General features: G+C 42.1%; 1 protein-coding gene across 1 annotated transcript in view; it reads right to left on the bottom strand.

Annotated features, from left to right (window-relative positions):
* Nucleotides 1-16612, bottom strand: part of PAN3 (poly(A) specific ribonuclease subunit PAN3) — a 79778-nt gene extending 63166 nt beyond the window's left edge. The window contains 2 exon segments of the mRNA XM_032099506.1: nucleotides 3201-3322; nucleotides 15951-16612. Of these exon segments, the coding sequence (XP_031955397.1) occupies nucleotides 3201-3322; nucleotides 15951-16377 (549 nt within the window). The 5' untranslated portion in view covers nucleotides 16378-16612.
* Nucleotides 16613-17785: the final 1173 nt, after the last annotated feature.

Below are 17785 nucleotides of genomic sequence, written 5' to 3'. Positions count from 1 at the left end.
TGCTGCACATGACAAACACATTCTGGAGATTAGATAGGAATAGTCACGACAACTCATCAATTGAATACCTGATGATTATGTTGAGAGGTATCTAGTGAATAAAACAAGGACAGCAGAAAGACTTTCATGGTAACAGAAATGAGCAATACCCAGAAGGGACTGACTTTGTTACTATCTTTGCCAGAGTGAGGCCAGTGAAGCAACATGAACCAAGTATTTTACTGGTGGTTATTAATTCCATTCCTCACCTTCCAACTGTAAAGATTAGTTTCAAAAATTCAGGTCTCTTGTTTGCCAGCACTGTTGGGGCATTGTTTGTTTAATTGCCATCCTTTTCCACCCCATGCATCTATAAAATGTAGACTACTTTCTTGTTTCATAAGGAAAGCATTCCACAAAGTTTGATGGAATAATTGCAACGGCACCCGAAACTGCACTGCCAACTAAGTCTTCGCAAGGATGCGAACAGCATGCAGGAATAAAGCACAGAAACGACGAGCATTTAATCAAATATCGAACAGATGCTCAATACACATGGATGTGCCACACATCTTGTGTTCTGAGTAAGTCCCACTAATAGTTTTCCCACTGAAAAAAAACTACACAACATTATGAGAAATACAACTCTATATATAACCTCAAGGCTGCACTCGCAACCTAAACTTACCATTTCCTAACATCTTGCTGCATCTTACTAGTGTTTTTCTATCAGTGTGTTTATTTGCATGCATTTGCAATTTCCCAGCTTTAAAAAACAAGCTGAAGAGCTTGCCTCATATTGTGAACTACACACGTTCACCAGAGATGACAACGCAACTCAGATGGAACTGGTATTTCCATCTGCAAAAGCAAAACTGAGAGTTAATCAGATACTTTACAGAAGACATTTGACGTTTCATTGATGGCAGAACACTGCATTTTTAGTATCTTTAGGTTGATTCAAGAACCTGGAGAGAAATAGGAACATGGATTTGTTCTCTCCACCCTACTTTGTCTTGCCTTTACCATATGAAAACTTGTTTTCAGTTTCTGTGTATTGCATTTGTACCATTCCAGTCCCCATTCTGTGAGTGTCCCACCAAGGTCTCTTCTCTCCTTCAGTCCCTTTGCTCAATCCTTCCTGGTTTCTTGTTTACTTATCTTCAGCTCAGCTTCTCTAAGCCTACAGCATAAATCTCTTTTCCCTTACCAACCCCTCTGCTCCAATTAACACAGATACAGCTCTCTTTCATTAAATATAGATCCACTTCCACACTGCTTCAATCTGAAGTAGAAGCAAAGAGGGAAATGAACCTGATCAGCGTTCCTTCTCAGAGTTCAGGCAAGGCCTAGATTATGCCAGAGCTGCAACTGCAAAAACATACTCAAGCTGGAACATGTCAGTGCAGATTACATCCTTGGGAAATTATCTAACATCTAGGAAGTCTCCAGTGGGTTTATCTAAACCAGTTCTACAAAGGTTTAATCGAGTGACAAAATCTGTACAAATTTTCAGAGAAAGCAAGCAAGAGGTATATCCTTGACACAATAACCAATCTATCAGATTTAAAGTCTCTGTTTCAAACCATAAAGAACTAGTATTATTTAAAGTCAAACCCACTAAAATTTCTCCCTTGCCTTGTTCTCCAAAGGGTTGAATTACACAGAAAATCTCATTCCAAGTGGCTAACCTTTGTCAGTATAGACTTAACCTAGAAGCTGACATACAGTCAAAACAGACAGCATTACCAGCTTTACCTATGCAAGCAAGAACTTAAAATACAGGATTCAAAGGAAAAAAATCAATATAGGAATGCTTTTCAAACTGTAGTTTGATGCCTGTTAGCACATTCTCAACACGAATAAAACCCTTCTTCAGAAGTAATTTTCCTTATCTTCCAATGGGCAAGAGGCACACTGATTTCTTCTCAAAAAGAAACAACAGTGCCTTGACTGTAATCTCAGGCATTAGTAAAGTATTTAAGAATCCTATGAGCATTCATGTTAGATGCATGCCTTATTGACTGTCTTTCTAGAAGAAACAGTTATAATTAAAAATTGGTGTTTAGAAAGACACCAGTGTTTCTGCAGAATACCATTTAAGGATACAGAACATAATGACCTTGTGTTAAAATTATAGGACCTTAGTGATACAAAAATTTGTAACTGCCAGCTTCAGTAGTACACTTTGGGATCAGAGGTTAAAATTTTTCTTTTTATATCATGCATAACTGTCAGTAAAACATTTCCATACTTCTACAATTCTGTCGAATAAGAAAATCCAGCCTTCTTGAAAACATGCAGGAAAAAAAAAACCAAACAAACAAAAGAAAAGAAAAAAAGGAACACACCTAATTAATTCCCACCTTTTGCTGAGTTATTTTTCAATCCATAATACAGCCACAATTGAGATCAAAGTAACCTCATAAGGAGAGTTTCCTCGATATAAAAGAAGAGAGGTGTTGTCAGGACTCAGTGTGAATTGTTTGACTTGTGCGCTCTCTCATTTACCAGAAGTTGCTTTGTTTAGTACAGGACAGAGCATCTTCTTTTCAGGGACAGACTGTGCTGCTTTTAAAATGCATAACACTTTGAGGGAGTTATTATAGTACTTCATGTGTTAATTCAGTAGATACTCATTTAGGTTTTAAATACGACAGACATCTGTTGCAAATTTTGCATAATACTACCTACACAATAAATTCCATCTCATAGGAGTTCCTATGCCAACCTCTACAGAACACTATAAATACAGGGAAATGTTTCAGAAGATTTAAATATGAATTCAACATACTACCACCAGAGTCTGAGCTTACAAATTCTGAAATTTTTGCCTAGTAATTTCAGGTTCAACAGTTCATATTTTGCTTCAGCAAATTTTGATATTTGAAAAGTTTCAAAATGTGATTTTTATATATTTATCAAAAGCTATGCACCTAAAAAGAAACCTAGAAATTCACATTCAGTAAAGAAACCTAACACAGAGTTAATGTATGCAGCAAAGCTCAGCACAACAAGCTCAGGTAAGTGCTAACAAAAACAGATTAATTTTAAAGCAATGATACTGTTTCATTTCCATTTGCAAGATTAAAGTGAGTATATACTCTGGAGATCATACAGGATGACATATTCCAAAAGGCTCCATTTGTCCTGCCTCTTGAGCAGTTTTCCCTTTTTGGTGTAACACCAGCCGGACTAATGAAACAAATCACTGCTATTACCTGCATCATGGGATACTTTGTTTCAGCAGGACTTCCAAATCCATTAACACCAATGAAGCTGGTGCTAAAGTACGAATCCGTTAGACTAGCATCAGCTAAGCCACCACCATCCATGCCGGGAACTAAAAGGAAAAGAAAAAAAAAGAAAAATGCTTCAGAAAGTTTCCTTTACCATGGGTTTATTTGCTAGAATCTATTAGACGTATATTTTTTGGTAGGGGAATAGAATAGGAAACAGCTGGTACTACCGTCTTCTCAGCAAAACAACCAAAAACGTATTAGTGCATAGCATGAAAAAGGAACTTCATGAAAGAAGTTGCCAAATGAGAGCATCTGTAGCATGAAGTTACAGCACATATGCAGAAAGAAGCAGAGGAGTCTGATCTTAAGAAACAAGAATAACAAGGACAGTAATGATATCAAAAAGAAAATAAATCAATTAAAAAAAACCTAGAAGACAAGCTTATTTTATGAAAACCCATATTCTTGCATGCCCTTCTCGGAAATATATGAGTTAAGCAGAGTTTTGAACTGGATGCACTGGTTCTTTTAAAGGGTAACATGTAGAAAATGCACACTTAAAAATATCTCAAACCCTTTCAGAGAAAGCACAAACACTTTAAATGCTTCCTTAAGAGCTTAAGACAATTTTCATCATCTCATTCTTCATAAAGTCGCAACAATTTCTGGAAATGTAGCCAAAAAAATCCTTTAGATTGAAAGCAAGTGTGAAGAATGCAAGAAGAAATTCATCCCGCCTAGAAACAAGGGCCTCCACATACAAAACTTTAACCACAAATAAATTAATTCAATACAAAAAAACTACAAAGAACAAGATGTTGTCATAATTAACACAAAACTCTCAAGCAGGTATTACTTTGACAGGAAAAAAACAACATTTACAATGGTATGCAAGCTGCAGTTCAAATTAACCTTCTGTAAAAGCACCCACAGTAAATTATAAAGACACTAATCAGTATGGCCAGACCACTGCAAGCCAACAGGCATGAGTAATGGGTAGCTTCAAGGTAGGAAGGCACACATCCAACTCAGAGGAACATCCTGTACCAAACTATCCAACTTGAACTTCTGGGAGGACTTGCAGCCAGGTGGTGACACCCGGAAACAACTTCCTGATCCTAATCCTCAAAGGAAATAAAATGCAACTTAGTGGCACAGCTAAAGGAATGCATATTATAAACTGTCAAGTTTCATCAGAACAGGAATTTTCCCTACAAAACAGACTACATAACCTGATGAGCCTTTTCCATGTGTTAGGCACAGAAAACAGCAAAAGAAGTACAGTCATATGCAACCACAGGAAGGGCTGAAGAGGAGGATGATGAGTAGCACGCACACCACACACAGAAGGAAACACTGCCCAGCAGCACTCCCCTGAGACTGGAGCTGCATGAATCAGCCCACTGAGGGTAACACCAACACCAGTTCAAATGGAGAGCTGTATGTGAGACACCAAATAAATGGAATATCTCAGTGGCAATAAACAGTTTTGCAAGGGAGAAAGATTCTTGAAGTTTTGCTGCCAAATCTAGAACATTATTTGTATATTCTGTAGGTTTGAAGGAAATAACTAAGAAACTTTAAAGATGCTAATTATTAATGCATTGCTACTTCTTTTTACAGAAGTTTTAAAAGTTACCTAAGAGAATAGGAAAATAAAACTCCTTCCACTATCCATGTCCTAGATCCTCCTTCACAACTTTAAATAAGCAGCCACATAGAAACTTCAGATGTCCTCTTGCTACAGCCCTAAAATAGACAAAACTTTTTGGATTTGTCTTCTAAATGACTGTTCCTCTTTCACCTTCATTTGGTGAAGTCACATTCAGAAGTCTAGGAAAAGTATTTTATAGTTCAACCACTGTACTATGGAAAATAGTAATATCTGCAGTAATGTCAATTACTGTCTCATGCTTCCTCCTACTGTCAGTCCCTAACTTACACTGTGAAGGTTAGCATATTACATATGGTTTTCTGGCATCATGAAAAATACTAGGACGACCCATTCATACAAGAAAACAAAAAGACAGCATATCCATGTCTAATTGTAAGCAGTTTCAGTCCAGTTTGCTCATAAACTATTCAAGGTTTTCACTGTGTTTTTTATTTATTATAAAAATGCATTTCCAATGTAGCTTTCTCTGCCTACATTTCAGCCATTATCAAAAACCCCTGCAGTTTTTACACTACACCTTGACTGACCAGCAAAAACTGTTTCATTTCCAGGAACAGTTGTCATTTCAAGGTACACTATAAAATTTCAGCAGTATATCTGCTACTTCATCTTATACTTTTGCCAGAAATTATAGAATCTATCCAATTTTTAGCAAACTAGCAAGATACTCCCTTAGGTGACACCATCAGCTTTCCAAATCCTTCGGGCTTTATTGAAGAATTAAGAAAAAGACTAATTCTTCCTGCTTCTCCCACTGCTCCTCACTATGCCAGAGTCATCATGAGACTCCACGTACCTTCATTTCTCCCTTGAATAAATACAGTTAATGCACAAAATCCTTCAAACTGGGAAGAAGCAAATGAAAACTTGCAAGTTTTGCCACACTGAGAAACCCCAGAGCTGACCTGCAGTAACTCCAGACAGGTGGTACAGTAGCTCAGTCACCCGTTATCCAAACAAAGCCCTGGAACCCGTGCCAGTTACCTCGCTAGGGCACAGATAAAGCACCAGGTGCTCTGCTCCTGCTCTGGCTGAAACACCCTCAGTGACAGGCAGTTCAGGCTGGAAGCATGAGCAAGCTTTGGGCAGCAACCCCAGAGCTGAGCAAGGCTGAGGATGCTGCTGGGATCTTTGACGCTGCATCCTTTCTACTGCTCATATTTACTATGCCAGCCTATCCAAAACACTTAAAACTGCTCAAAGCTACAATTTAGGCTATTGGCACAGTGACATCTAACTGGGCACTCCAAACAGCAGAAGCTACTCCAGAACATTTTCTTTTATCTAGCTGCAGGAAGACCATCTCTGTACTGAAGTGCTGTGGTTTGGCCATACCAATCAGCCTCCTTGTGCCACTCCAACAAATTGCTGTACTCCACTGCTGACCCACCTTCGCAGCACCCAATTCCACTCGTACCACAGCAATTTCAAAACGGCTTTCAACTCCAAGGATTTTTATTGTCCTCTTCCAAATGGTCTAGAAACATACTGCTAGCAGAGGGACCCAAAGCACAAGATAACACATTCCACAGGAACAATCAAAAGAAAACCATCAAAAGTACACTCACAGGAGCAGAGGACAGTTTTCTTGGCAGTAGCTCAGGTTTAAACAGAAAGCTCTAGAAGTGGCAAGTATAACTATTGCCTTCAAAAGAAAATTCAATACTAGCCTCTTTAAACTGACTTCCCTGTAGCAATCAGCAAGAAAATTAAGCCTGCAGAAAAGATAAAAAAAAGTAATTCTTGCATTGCTTATAGAGGGAAAAAAAGAAATGTTCAACACATACTCCATTTGTGTTCAAAGGGACATTCAGCTTCTACACCGTTGATAGCCCGGCAAATACCTAAACAGCCAAAGCATTTTTACTGTATTTGGCACCTGGCCTTCCCTATGAGAAGTTGATAACTTTCTCCTGCTTCTGCCAAACATTTAGCAAACCAGAAATTCTCACTTGCTTCTTGAAGACCACAGTAGTTTAGAGAATGTAAAAAGAAAAATTATTCATCATAAGCAACCCATAAAAGGTCTGCAGAAGTGGGCGCACTTTACCACACGAGCAGTGTGATATTAAAAAAGTGGAAACCTAAGCTGGAAAAAGAATATCTTAGTCCTCAAAGTTTTTATTCTCATGTGTTTACTAATTCACATCAGTCCCTGCAATTGATTTATCCATCCATATCTTTCTTATAGAACAACTGCAAGCAACCACTTTAAAACATTCCCATACACCATGGTATTGAAATAGCAATAAACTTCTGGTGTCTGTCTTTTCTCTTTTAAAGCATTGATTATAACTTTAGATAAGTTTAGGCAATTTTAGGAAAATCCTGAATTAGCTATTTTTTGTTAAAGGAATAAGCCCTTCTGTTGTGTAGCACTATCCAGGCATTGAAGCTGTATATATTTCAACAGGTTCTTCTTGGAGAGAACCAACAACTTCCTTGTAAAAAGAGAAAGGCTGACCAGGCAGGTAAGAGAAAAGACGGATGTGCAAGGGAACAGCAAAGAATCCGGGGGGGGAAAAAAAATGCTAACACGTTATGTAAGGACCTGTGTGAAAATAGAACAAATTTCTCCATTCCATCAATATTCAAAACAGAAGTTGCATCCTGGCAATTCTGGAAAGAAATTAAATAGAACATCTTGAGAAATTAAGATGAAGTCTTCTACTTTTTATACACATATCATCTAATACGTTTCTTGCTTGGTGAGTAACACTGCAGCTTAATGTGACAACTGCAATTAAAAATAAGTATCTTCTTATATAATTCCTCTCCCACAGAATTTTAAGAGAAAGTAGGCTTCCCGCCAGAGGCACGCACCAAACAGGGAAAAAGAAAGAAAAGATAGTTACTTTTGCATTACAATGATATTTTTCAGAAACAAAGTATCTCACCACAGCTTAAGTGCTTGAGTAGTACTGCGATGAACTCAACACATATGCTTCAACTGAACACGTCAGTTCCAGTGAATTTTAGTTTAATACTTGTCTAACACGGGCACTATCTGAACACTAATACTATCTGGAAAGATTTTTTGATTTTTTCAGTCTATGCTTTCACTAACCAGTAAACAAATACTGTATTATCCTAGACTACTTCTTTTATGAACCCAGTATCAGCACTGACAATCTCAGACACTGTTCTTCATATAAATAAGGATCCTTTCCAGTAATGTGATATATTGCTCCCAACATGAATGGGCTAAAGCAAGGCCACAACAGATTTAGCTGATACTTTTCAAAACAATATTTTAAAGATTTCTGGCAAGGTAATAAAACATGGATTTAAATAATTCATTTTGCTGTTACTGCTTTTTAAAATGCACAATTGTTTTTATGCTGGGTAAAAAGTTTATACATAATCTTGATTTAAACTCTCAGCACTGCAACAGTGCACTTTGCATGAGCTGGTAAACTGAATCATAGGTTCGTTGTATACACGTGCATCCTAAGGACAAGGTGCTATCTCAGCTGGATATAAAGCAGTAAAAACCACAGTGCCATATCTCCGGAGGAATTTACAGAGATAGCCATCCTTATATTGAGACAAAAACAGTAAAATGCCTATACAAAGCTTATCTAAGGCAAGTCATTTAAGATTTGTGTCCTTTTAGTCACCTAGAAGCATTGAGGTGTCAAAGGAGCTTATGCTTGTCTTCCGTTTTGTACTGACATGTACATTTCCACACACCAGGAAATCCTGTGCTGGTGGTACTAACCTGACTTGTTCACCTCAGTGTTATTTTCTCTACAGTGCCACTACTTGGAACTTGTTAGGGAAATTGGATTCTCTGCTGTTTCTATGCCTTTCTCATTTAATGCAATGTTTTTGAAAAACAGACTAGGACTCTCTGAAATAGAGGCACCAGACAAAGACAATGAACGACACTCCCAGGCATGAGAGGCAAAAATAAAAGCACATGCCTGGGTTAGGATGCTGTGACAGAGTGCAGTCGGAGGGCAGACAGCACAAATGAACCAAGTTAGCTGAAAGGCAGACAGGAAGCAAAACAGTTTGGGAAATGCTGCTTTATTTACAAACACTCCCACTACACACAGAGATATTCATGGGCAAGCAAAGGAAAACAGCTGTCTTTACCATAATTTTAAATGGCTGAGCTGTCTTTTTTTTGTATACCTAACATATCTGATGAAGATACCATCTGATGAAGACTGAAAAACAGCGTAAGTGCCATCCTTCTGCTCTGTTTATTACAGAGTAGAGCAGCTGGACTCCTCATCATGGATCAAGTCCAAAAGCACAGTGATAATACAAATTAAAGTTGATACTTTCTCAAAAGAGTCAATCAGAACTATTCTGTTATCAGAAACAGCAATTTAAAGTAGTGCAATTACTTAATATCATGGCTTTCAGAGCTAACCCTCTCCAAGATCTTTTACAACTCCTAAAACATTGCACTGAACTATTCAATAAACTGCATCAATTTTTTCAAACATTTAAGCTTTTGTTTTAATAGCCTCCAATTAATACTCAACATTTTATAAAAGTAATTGCATGAAGCACGTGCAGATAACCTGGAGAGAACATTAGGATATTTTTCACAGCAGCTGGGGAGAATGCATAAAAGAAAGGAAAGGTTTTCTTGCCATCGGCCTCAGCATTAGACCAACTGAAGTTGAGGGACTCTACCCATAAACTACAGGAATCACACATTTTATGACCGACTTGACAGCAACTTGGACAATGTGGTCTCTGCTCTCCCTTTTGTATACCTGTGCTTTGTTTCTAAATTTCCAGTCTCAAATTTAAAAAAGGTCAGGAGTAAAAGGCTGTTAAAAAGCAAATTAAAAAATACAAGTAAGTTCTAAGCACAAAATATCTTTGAAGATCAAACAAGGCAACCACACAATCGGAACTTTAACTACTGAAAGACTCATGAAGCCTGCACACACACACAGAGTGTGATCAATTTCAACTCATGTCCTATACTATGTCCATACACAGTGATTCACCACACACTTTTCTGATGGCATAAAGCATTACATCTTTACTAGAAAGCAACAAATCAGGAAAACATCAGCTTACTATCTAAATCCCTCCACTGACCCCTTTTCATCAGCTGCCTCACAACCAAGATTATTTTTTCCGCTTTGGAGGTTCTACAGAAATGCTCGTGGTCTATCACCCCACCCTCACTTAGCATTTATCCATTTTTCCCACAGCAGTCTAAATTTGCTTCTAGCTGGTTCCTTACACATGGAAACCTTTCTGGGCTAGTCCTCAGAGTCACTATTTTCTGGACATTCAAATCATTCCTGAAGGCCCACTCCTACAGTGATATCTAAAACAACCAGTTTCTAATACCTGCTAGATAGAAATTAAAATGGGGTGTTCTGAATCTTGAAAAACAAGCTTCCAATTATTAAGATACAGCATACAGTTTGCTCATATAGTGTAGCTATCCTCACACTCACTCCTTTTCATGTTTGGCTTTGAAGCAGGAAAACGACAAGAGTAATAGTGCTACAGTACTCTTCAGTACACAACACAGCCTGCGTTCTACCAGAAACAAGTGATTACAAATACTCCTCTGGTATCCATAATTCTTGTGAATTTTTTGGACTTGGAATGAATTCCTATACAATAAGAAAAACTCACAAGGTATATAAACAGATAAAATCAAAGCCAATTACGAGTGCAATTTTTTTTAAGTTTCACTGCCCTCAAAATCCCAAATAACCTTGCAGATTGAGAAATTTTTCCTTCTCTTTCTTTTTCCTTAGCTCCCCCAAATAATTTTCCTCCTACAGGCTATTCAGTTAACAGTTGGACTCAACGATCCTTGTGGGTCCCTTCCAACATAGAATATTCCATGATCCTGTTATTTTCACATGAAACACATAAAAGCAAAAAGAAAATCTGTGTCTAATTGCCTAATTTCTGCATCTGACATATAAGACAAAAAGTGATTAAGTGAACTTAGTAGTCTTCATTTCCTCTCATGCATCTCTAACCAGTTATCGGTTTTACTCTTCAATTCTCAATTGTATCTGTCTCCAAATGTCCCGTCAATGCTCAGAATTGTTTTCCCATTTCTTAAAAATATTCAGAGCAAAAACAAGATGAAAATTGTATGATCTGTCAACTCCTGGAAAAGGCATAATGAAAATTAAAGGGGAAGGTACCTCTAAAAGAAAAAAAAACCCCACAACTGAAGTACACAACTAATACAGCATCACTCACAAAAAGTACAAACATGCTTGGAAAAAGAATTCTCAAGCACACACTTTTACCTGTTTTCTCCATAGAAGTGGAGAAGAAACAAACCCCAGGAAAAGTGAAGAGTATGTGACATACTGCAACATACTTGTACTTAAAAGTTTCCTGTAACTATCTGTTTCTAAACAGTTCGATCTGTAAATACTGAAATGCTACCAAATGTAAAAAAAAATCCACATTTACAATAACCCTGAGCAGTTTAACTGCATTAAGGAGTGTAATCCAACAGATTACCTTTAGTATCAATTTTGCTGAATAGCTATCTTTCCATTTTTTCTATATCAGCTGCTTCATTTTGTTTAAAAAGGAGTGTACTGGTAAAGAATCAAACACCTTTTAAAAAGCAGAAAATTCACAAATGTCTATGTCTTTCCGCTCCCAGCATACTCAGGGATTTCACAAAACCAAAGGTGCAATGCTCACTAAACTAACCACGGAGCGATTGCATACATATGGAGTTTCTACAGCAGTGACGACTACAGCCCTGACTAGACACAGCATGCAGGTGGTTGGCTGTAAAAACAGAAATAATGCTTTTATTAGGGCTGTGAAAACAAACAGTGCTTTTATTAGGCCAACCCAACACACCCCAAGTCTTGAGGTCCCTTTCCACCTTCTCCGCAGGCTGGCAATAAAGTCTATTCACAGATGGGCTTTTCTCAGCAGCCATAGGAAAATACCACCTTGCAGAAACACAGGCCTGTTTTCCAACTACAGATTTCCTGGGAGGGCTTTGCAAAAGGCTTTCTAGAAGAGAAACGGATTCAAACATGTCACAATGAAAGGGTGGGCTAGGCTCTGGCACTGGAAACTCCTGCAGCAGCAGCACTGCTGCTGTGGCCAGCTCCTCACAGGCAGCTCCGCAGCTGCCACTGGGCCCAGAGCACACCTGGCACTCCTCAGCTCAGTGTCCCAGTGTTTTATAGGAATTGGAAGCCAGAAGAAAGGGTGAGTACTATGTATTATCAACTTCACAGCAAAAAGTGTGGCAGAAACTAGCAAATGTTTGGAGCCATACTTCAGCTTGTATCTATAAATACACGAGGTCTACATGCAAAAGAGTATTACACCTGTTCAACTACCTGAAAGCTAACAAATACAATGGCAGTTGTCCATGCAACTTTAACTTGTCTTACCTAGGTACAGGCATGATACACTTTAATACCACATTTCCCTCTAGATCCTCCCTCAGGCAGCACTGAGAAGGGATGGTGGCCTAGGACCAAGCCCACAGCATGCAGCAAAGGAGACTGCTGGTCTGCTGTTTACAGAAGTTGCAAAGTGCTACAGAGAACAGAGGGCAGATATAAGAGCAGAAATTCTTCACGCTACCATGCCCTCTACTCATCCTTCCATAGGCTACTCCTTTAAATCCTGTTAATCTATCATATCTTTTCCCCTAAATAGCAAGTACCAATCATTTCCCCTCCTCTGCTCCTTCTATAGCCTTCTACAGATTCAGTCCTGCTGCCACTGCTGCTCACTGGGCGGACACATGGGACATACATCTATTAGAAAAGCGCCACGTGCAGATTTTAGCAGCTACCAATTTTGGAGAAAATGTGCTATTTCCCTTTCCCCCTTTTTGTCACGGAAGTTCTAGGTACAAAAGATTAATTTTTTAAAATAAAATTTTAAATAGGCAATATCAGCTATGTTCCCTATTCTGTATGCTGTCAGCTGGCCACATTACTCTTGGAAGGTGAACCATGCAGAAGGCTGAGCACTCACAACTCTGGTGGAAGAAGCAGGAATGATGCTTTGAACACATGCTCCAAATGTCAACTAGTCTAGGGGCACTGGGCAGCAGCACTACCTTCTGAGAGTGGGTGAAGCTCATGGGCATGGTCAGTCTTGCTCCCCAGGAACATAAAAAGCCACACCATCAAGCCAAAGCCACATTAAGCCCACTACCTCATCCGGTATCGGACAGCAGTAGGTATGTGGACAAAAGCATAAGCATGAGGCAAGGATAAAGCAAGATTTCCCAGCAGGCTTTCAGCCATATATATGTAGGGGAAGATGAGTCTGATCCAGAGATGGGGAGGTTTTGTATTTAATAACCTCAAGCAGAGTTTTCTTCCAAGACTCTCTGATCACTTCTGGAATTCTGTCAGATGTTTGCATTCAAAACATCTATGGGCACGGAACAGCTTAACCACACATCGCCTGAGAAACTCCTCCTCATTAGCTCTGAGGATGCTCATTCCACTTCATACTCTGAGATACTTCCACACTGGAGATTTCTTGCATTTTCACTGTTCACCGTCTCCTCATCACTCAACATTACTACCACCCATGTTGTGAAAATAAGTTGGTATCTGGGGAGCCCTTGTGATTAACACAGAAAAACCTGTAAGTAAATTAATAATCCTGTACTCAAAGCAGGATTAGAGTAACACGCATGTTAGAATGAGGCACTGACCCACTTTTAACAATAAATAGGACTACCCAGTTAATTAGTCAATGAGCATTATCTGCTCTGTGCACTGAATGAAGCTGGTGTCCAGTGAGGAAGGAACAAGAGAAGGTGGCATCCACAGTCACATTAAGACTACCCAATACTTAGAGAAGACAGTCAGTGAGACTGTACAGGCAGGTGATTCTTGGCAATTCCCAATTTCATGTTCCTAACCTCAGAACGTTTTTAATACGACTTTGTGTCTTACTTCCTACATCCACAGAAATAAAACTTTCATTCCATCCACTTGGAAATCATACTGTTAACACCACAGGCAACCAGCAAGGTAAGAAATTTAGATATTAGCTTGTCAGTACTTATACATATCAACTTCAGATTTTGAATAATTATTTTCCTTATTTTTTTCACAAATGCATCCCAAAGCAAAGGGGTTTAGAAGTGAGACTAGGCCCCTTCTCTGGCTCTTCAACTTAAATTTCCCTGTCTTTCATTCCCAGGCTCTTTTTCCTAGCTAGTGTCCTTCAAGATCTTCTACCAGTCAAAGCTTTTGCCCCCTACAACAGCTGATATGGCCTTCCCAGCAGGCAACCACTGACAACCTCATAGTGGGCTTCTCCATTCTTGGTGCCCTCACTCATTAACTGGGCACAACTGCAGCAAGCGCATTCAATAGAAGCAAGTGTTTCAAATAATATAACTGCTCAGCAGTATCAACTCCCAAGCACACACAAATTCTGAAGATTTTTGTCTTAGATTCAGAGCTTGGGCAAATTTTTTTAACTGTTTCTTAGAAGAGTATCCTTCATATAGGAGCTTTTACCTGCAAGCTAAATTATGCATCCTCTCCCCAAGTCTGAATCCCCTAACCATTTTCTTTCACACAGGGGAAAAAGTATGTTTCATACCAAACTCTGTCCAAAAGAAAAATTACAAAGATTGACTTATTGCTGCTGAATCCCTCCAACACATTTCTATTCCATTAAAAAAAAAAAATAAAGGCAAGACAGCCTTCAGCTTGAATAACTTAAGTTCAACAAAAATCTGGTAGACTTTTAAAAGAAAGCCTTATGCAGTAGTATATTAAAAGGCTCCCCCTGAAAGGGGAGACAGGACAGTCTGGTGTTAAGGTAAGACACTGAGAAGCTACCAACTACAGTTCATACTCAGCAGCACAAGCTCACCACACCTGGCAAAACAGCAATTGCAGGATCCCAAAAGATTTATCAAGCACTAAAAACCTACATACAGGATGTTCAGCATGGTTGCATCTTAATTTCAGAAAAAAAATATAGTTGTGACCATTTAGTAGCTAAAGCATTTAATGTAAATAAATGCCAGGCTTGTGTCAAAAATCAGTAATGCAGCCAAGCTTAACATATTCATGAAAAGAAGCACGACTTTTCTGAAGGAGCATGTTTCCATAGCCTGCCAAATGCTGCTTCACCTAAAAACAAATGGTTATTAAAATCAGTTTTCCGCAAGCTCCATCTAACTATGGGCCTGCACATCAGGAGGATGCACAACTGACCAGCAACAGCAGTGCAGCTCTGCATGACATACAGGCTATCTGAACTCTCACCATTTGAAAAAGGGCTGCGCATAAGGGCTGAAAAACCTGCGGAAAAAAAACTGAAGCAACTTCTGCTCAGAGTAGTAAATAACATAGATATCTATCACAGAATCATATATTGAGGCTGGAAGGGGTCTGGGGATCATCTAGTTCAAACCCCCTGCCAAGGCAGAATCACCTAGAGCAGGTTACACAGAATCCATCCAGGTAGGGTTTAAATATTTACAGACAGGGAGACTCCACAAGCCCTGGGCAGCCTGTTCCAGTGCTCTGCCACCCTCAACATAAAGAAATTCTTTCTCATGTTGAGCTGAATCGCTATTTACAATTCTTTTCTTGTAATTTGAACACTGTATTTTAGCTGGAACATTTAAGACTTTCAAGAGCCGACACTCAATATACGCTGCTCGGAAGAGCCCATCCAAGGGTACCGCTCCGGAAAGCGCTGCCTCCCTGCTCCCGGCCTGACTCCGGGCAGGGAGTACCTGCACCAAGCCTAGCGCTAAAGGGGCGGATGGACAGCTGCCCAGGAGCCCCTTTAAAGCCACATCGGAGGAGCCCCTTCCCACACACACCTGCCCGCTCCTTCCCATCGGTACCGGCCGGGTCCCCTCCGAGCAGCCGGCCCAGCCCCGTCCGCCCGTCCGAGACGGCCGCAGCCGGGCGGGCGGCCCGGGGTCCCCCGGCACCACCATGGCTGTTGTTACTTGCTTCCGGCAGCACCGCGGCGTGCCGGGGATGAGGAACAACGCGCCGCCCGCCTCCCCCTCCCGGCAGGGCCCCCCCCACCCCACCCCCGGGCCGCCCCGCCGCACTCACTCGCCAGCCGTGGGCCATCCAGCCCCCCGCCGCCGCCGCCGCCTCCGCCTCCCGCCCCCAGTTCGGCTTTCTTAGGCCCCACCACCGCTGCCGCCGGGCCCGAGCTGGCCCCGTGCGCTGAGTAGCCCGGTCCGGCGGCGGCGGCGGGCGGGGGGATGCCGAGCGGGAGCCCGCCGAGGGGGGGGGCGGCGGGCCCTGGGCCGGCGGGGGCGGCGCCCGGCTCCTCATGCAGGAACTGGCACTCCTCGCCGTAGAAGCAGGTCTTGTCCTTGGCGTAGTAGCGGCAGAACTTCAGCTTCACGGCCCCGCCGCCGCCGCCGCCGGCCCCCGCCCCGCCGGCCGCCGGCCCCGCCACGCCGACCCCCGCCCCCGGCGGCGGCCCCACCACCGGCGACGGCGACGAGCAGGGCAGGCCGCTGCTGTTCATGGCAACCGCCCCGCCGCCGGGGTCGGCACCATGGGGAAGGGGGCGGGCAGGGGGAAGGGGCGCGGGGACCGCCGTCACCCCGGGTCCGGCTCCGGAAGGGGCAGGAGGAGGAGGAGGGGGCGACTCCGCGCCTCTTAAAGAGGCCGCGCGGCCCGGGGCGGCGGCGCCTCCTCCTCCTCAGCGGTCCCGGCGCTCGGGGTTGTTTATGCCATTTTCCTCTTCCTGAGCGGCCGCGCCTGCGCCGGCGCGGAGCATCCTGGGTAGCGCCGCCGGCCGGGCCGGGGAGGCGGAGGGGGAGCCGGTGCTGCGGGCGGGGGCAGGCAGGCAGGGAGGGAGGCAGGCAGGGAGGGGTGGCGGGATGGAGCGCGGGATGGAGCGCGGCGGCCGCGCAGCCGCGGGCGGCCGAGAGCGGTGTCCGGCGGGGCGCAGCGGCGGGGCCGTGGGCGGCGAGGGGCGTTAACTGCCCGCGCCAGGGAGGTGACCCCCGGCAGGTGACCCCCGGCACACGGCCCGGCCCCTGCCCCGCGGCCGCTCGGCTCTCGAGCGCGCTACCAGCCTGGATCTCGAGCCTTCTCCCCCATCGCGGGGTCGAGGTCAAAGCACCGGCGGTCCCAGCAGGATTTCAACCGGCTTCCCCCCGCAAAAGTCTCGTACCTCTTTCCTGCCGAAAAAACACAGGGCAGCCTGCTGGCCGTGCCTTGCCGGCTGGCATAACAGGAATGCAGCCTGAAGGATTCTCCCTTTCCAGGTGACGAGACGCAGTTTTTAAGAAAATGCTTCAAGTCTTTTCCCCGGAGCTTGGACAACTTTGTGAATTTTAAATGACTCTCTTGCAGGGCTACTCAAGATTTTAAATTTTTCGATTTTTACTCAGTCCAGTTGTTGGCATAGCTTGTGCAATCACTGAAATAGTGTGTATATGTAGTTGAAAAGATGTAAGTTAAAGTGCACTTGACATTATTTTGGTAAGAAAAACATTTACTGTGGAATTAAGATTACTTGTTGTCTATCATAGCCTTCTCTCTTATTAAAAATGAAAAGAAAATCAGGGCCTGCCTAGAAGATGCTTTGACAGTTTGTGTGAAAAGAAATTTAAAAATAATGAGTGAGCTTGTCTCATTGGAACAAATCAAAGTCTTTCTTCATCAGATGGAACGTTCAAAGACCTTGAGAAGTAAACGTGCCTTAAGCTGAAATCTCAAGATCTAAAATTTTGGACAGAAAACTAGAGAAAGGACAAGACTACAACAGTGCAGGCTTCAGTTTTACACTGTATACCAAGAAGATGGTGAGGATATAATCTCTGTGTCATTCTCCAACAATTTTCAGCCTTTTACTTTCTTTCAACAAAGAGCTCACGGCTTCTGTCTTTCTCCAAGCTTGAAAAGTAGGCCAAAGGGTGGAAAGA

Source organism: Corvus moneduloides, chromosome 2 (genome assembly GCF_009650955.1).
Source record: "Corvus moneduloides isolate bCorMon1 chromosome 2, bCorMon1.pri, whole genome shotgun sequence".
NCBI classification, from domain to species: Eukaryota; Metazoa; Chordata; class Aves; order Passeriformes; family Corvidae; genus Corvus; species Corvus moneduloides.
The sequence above is the reverse complement of the archived record's forward strand: the minus strand, read 5'-3'. Positions and strand labels throughout refer to the sequence as shown.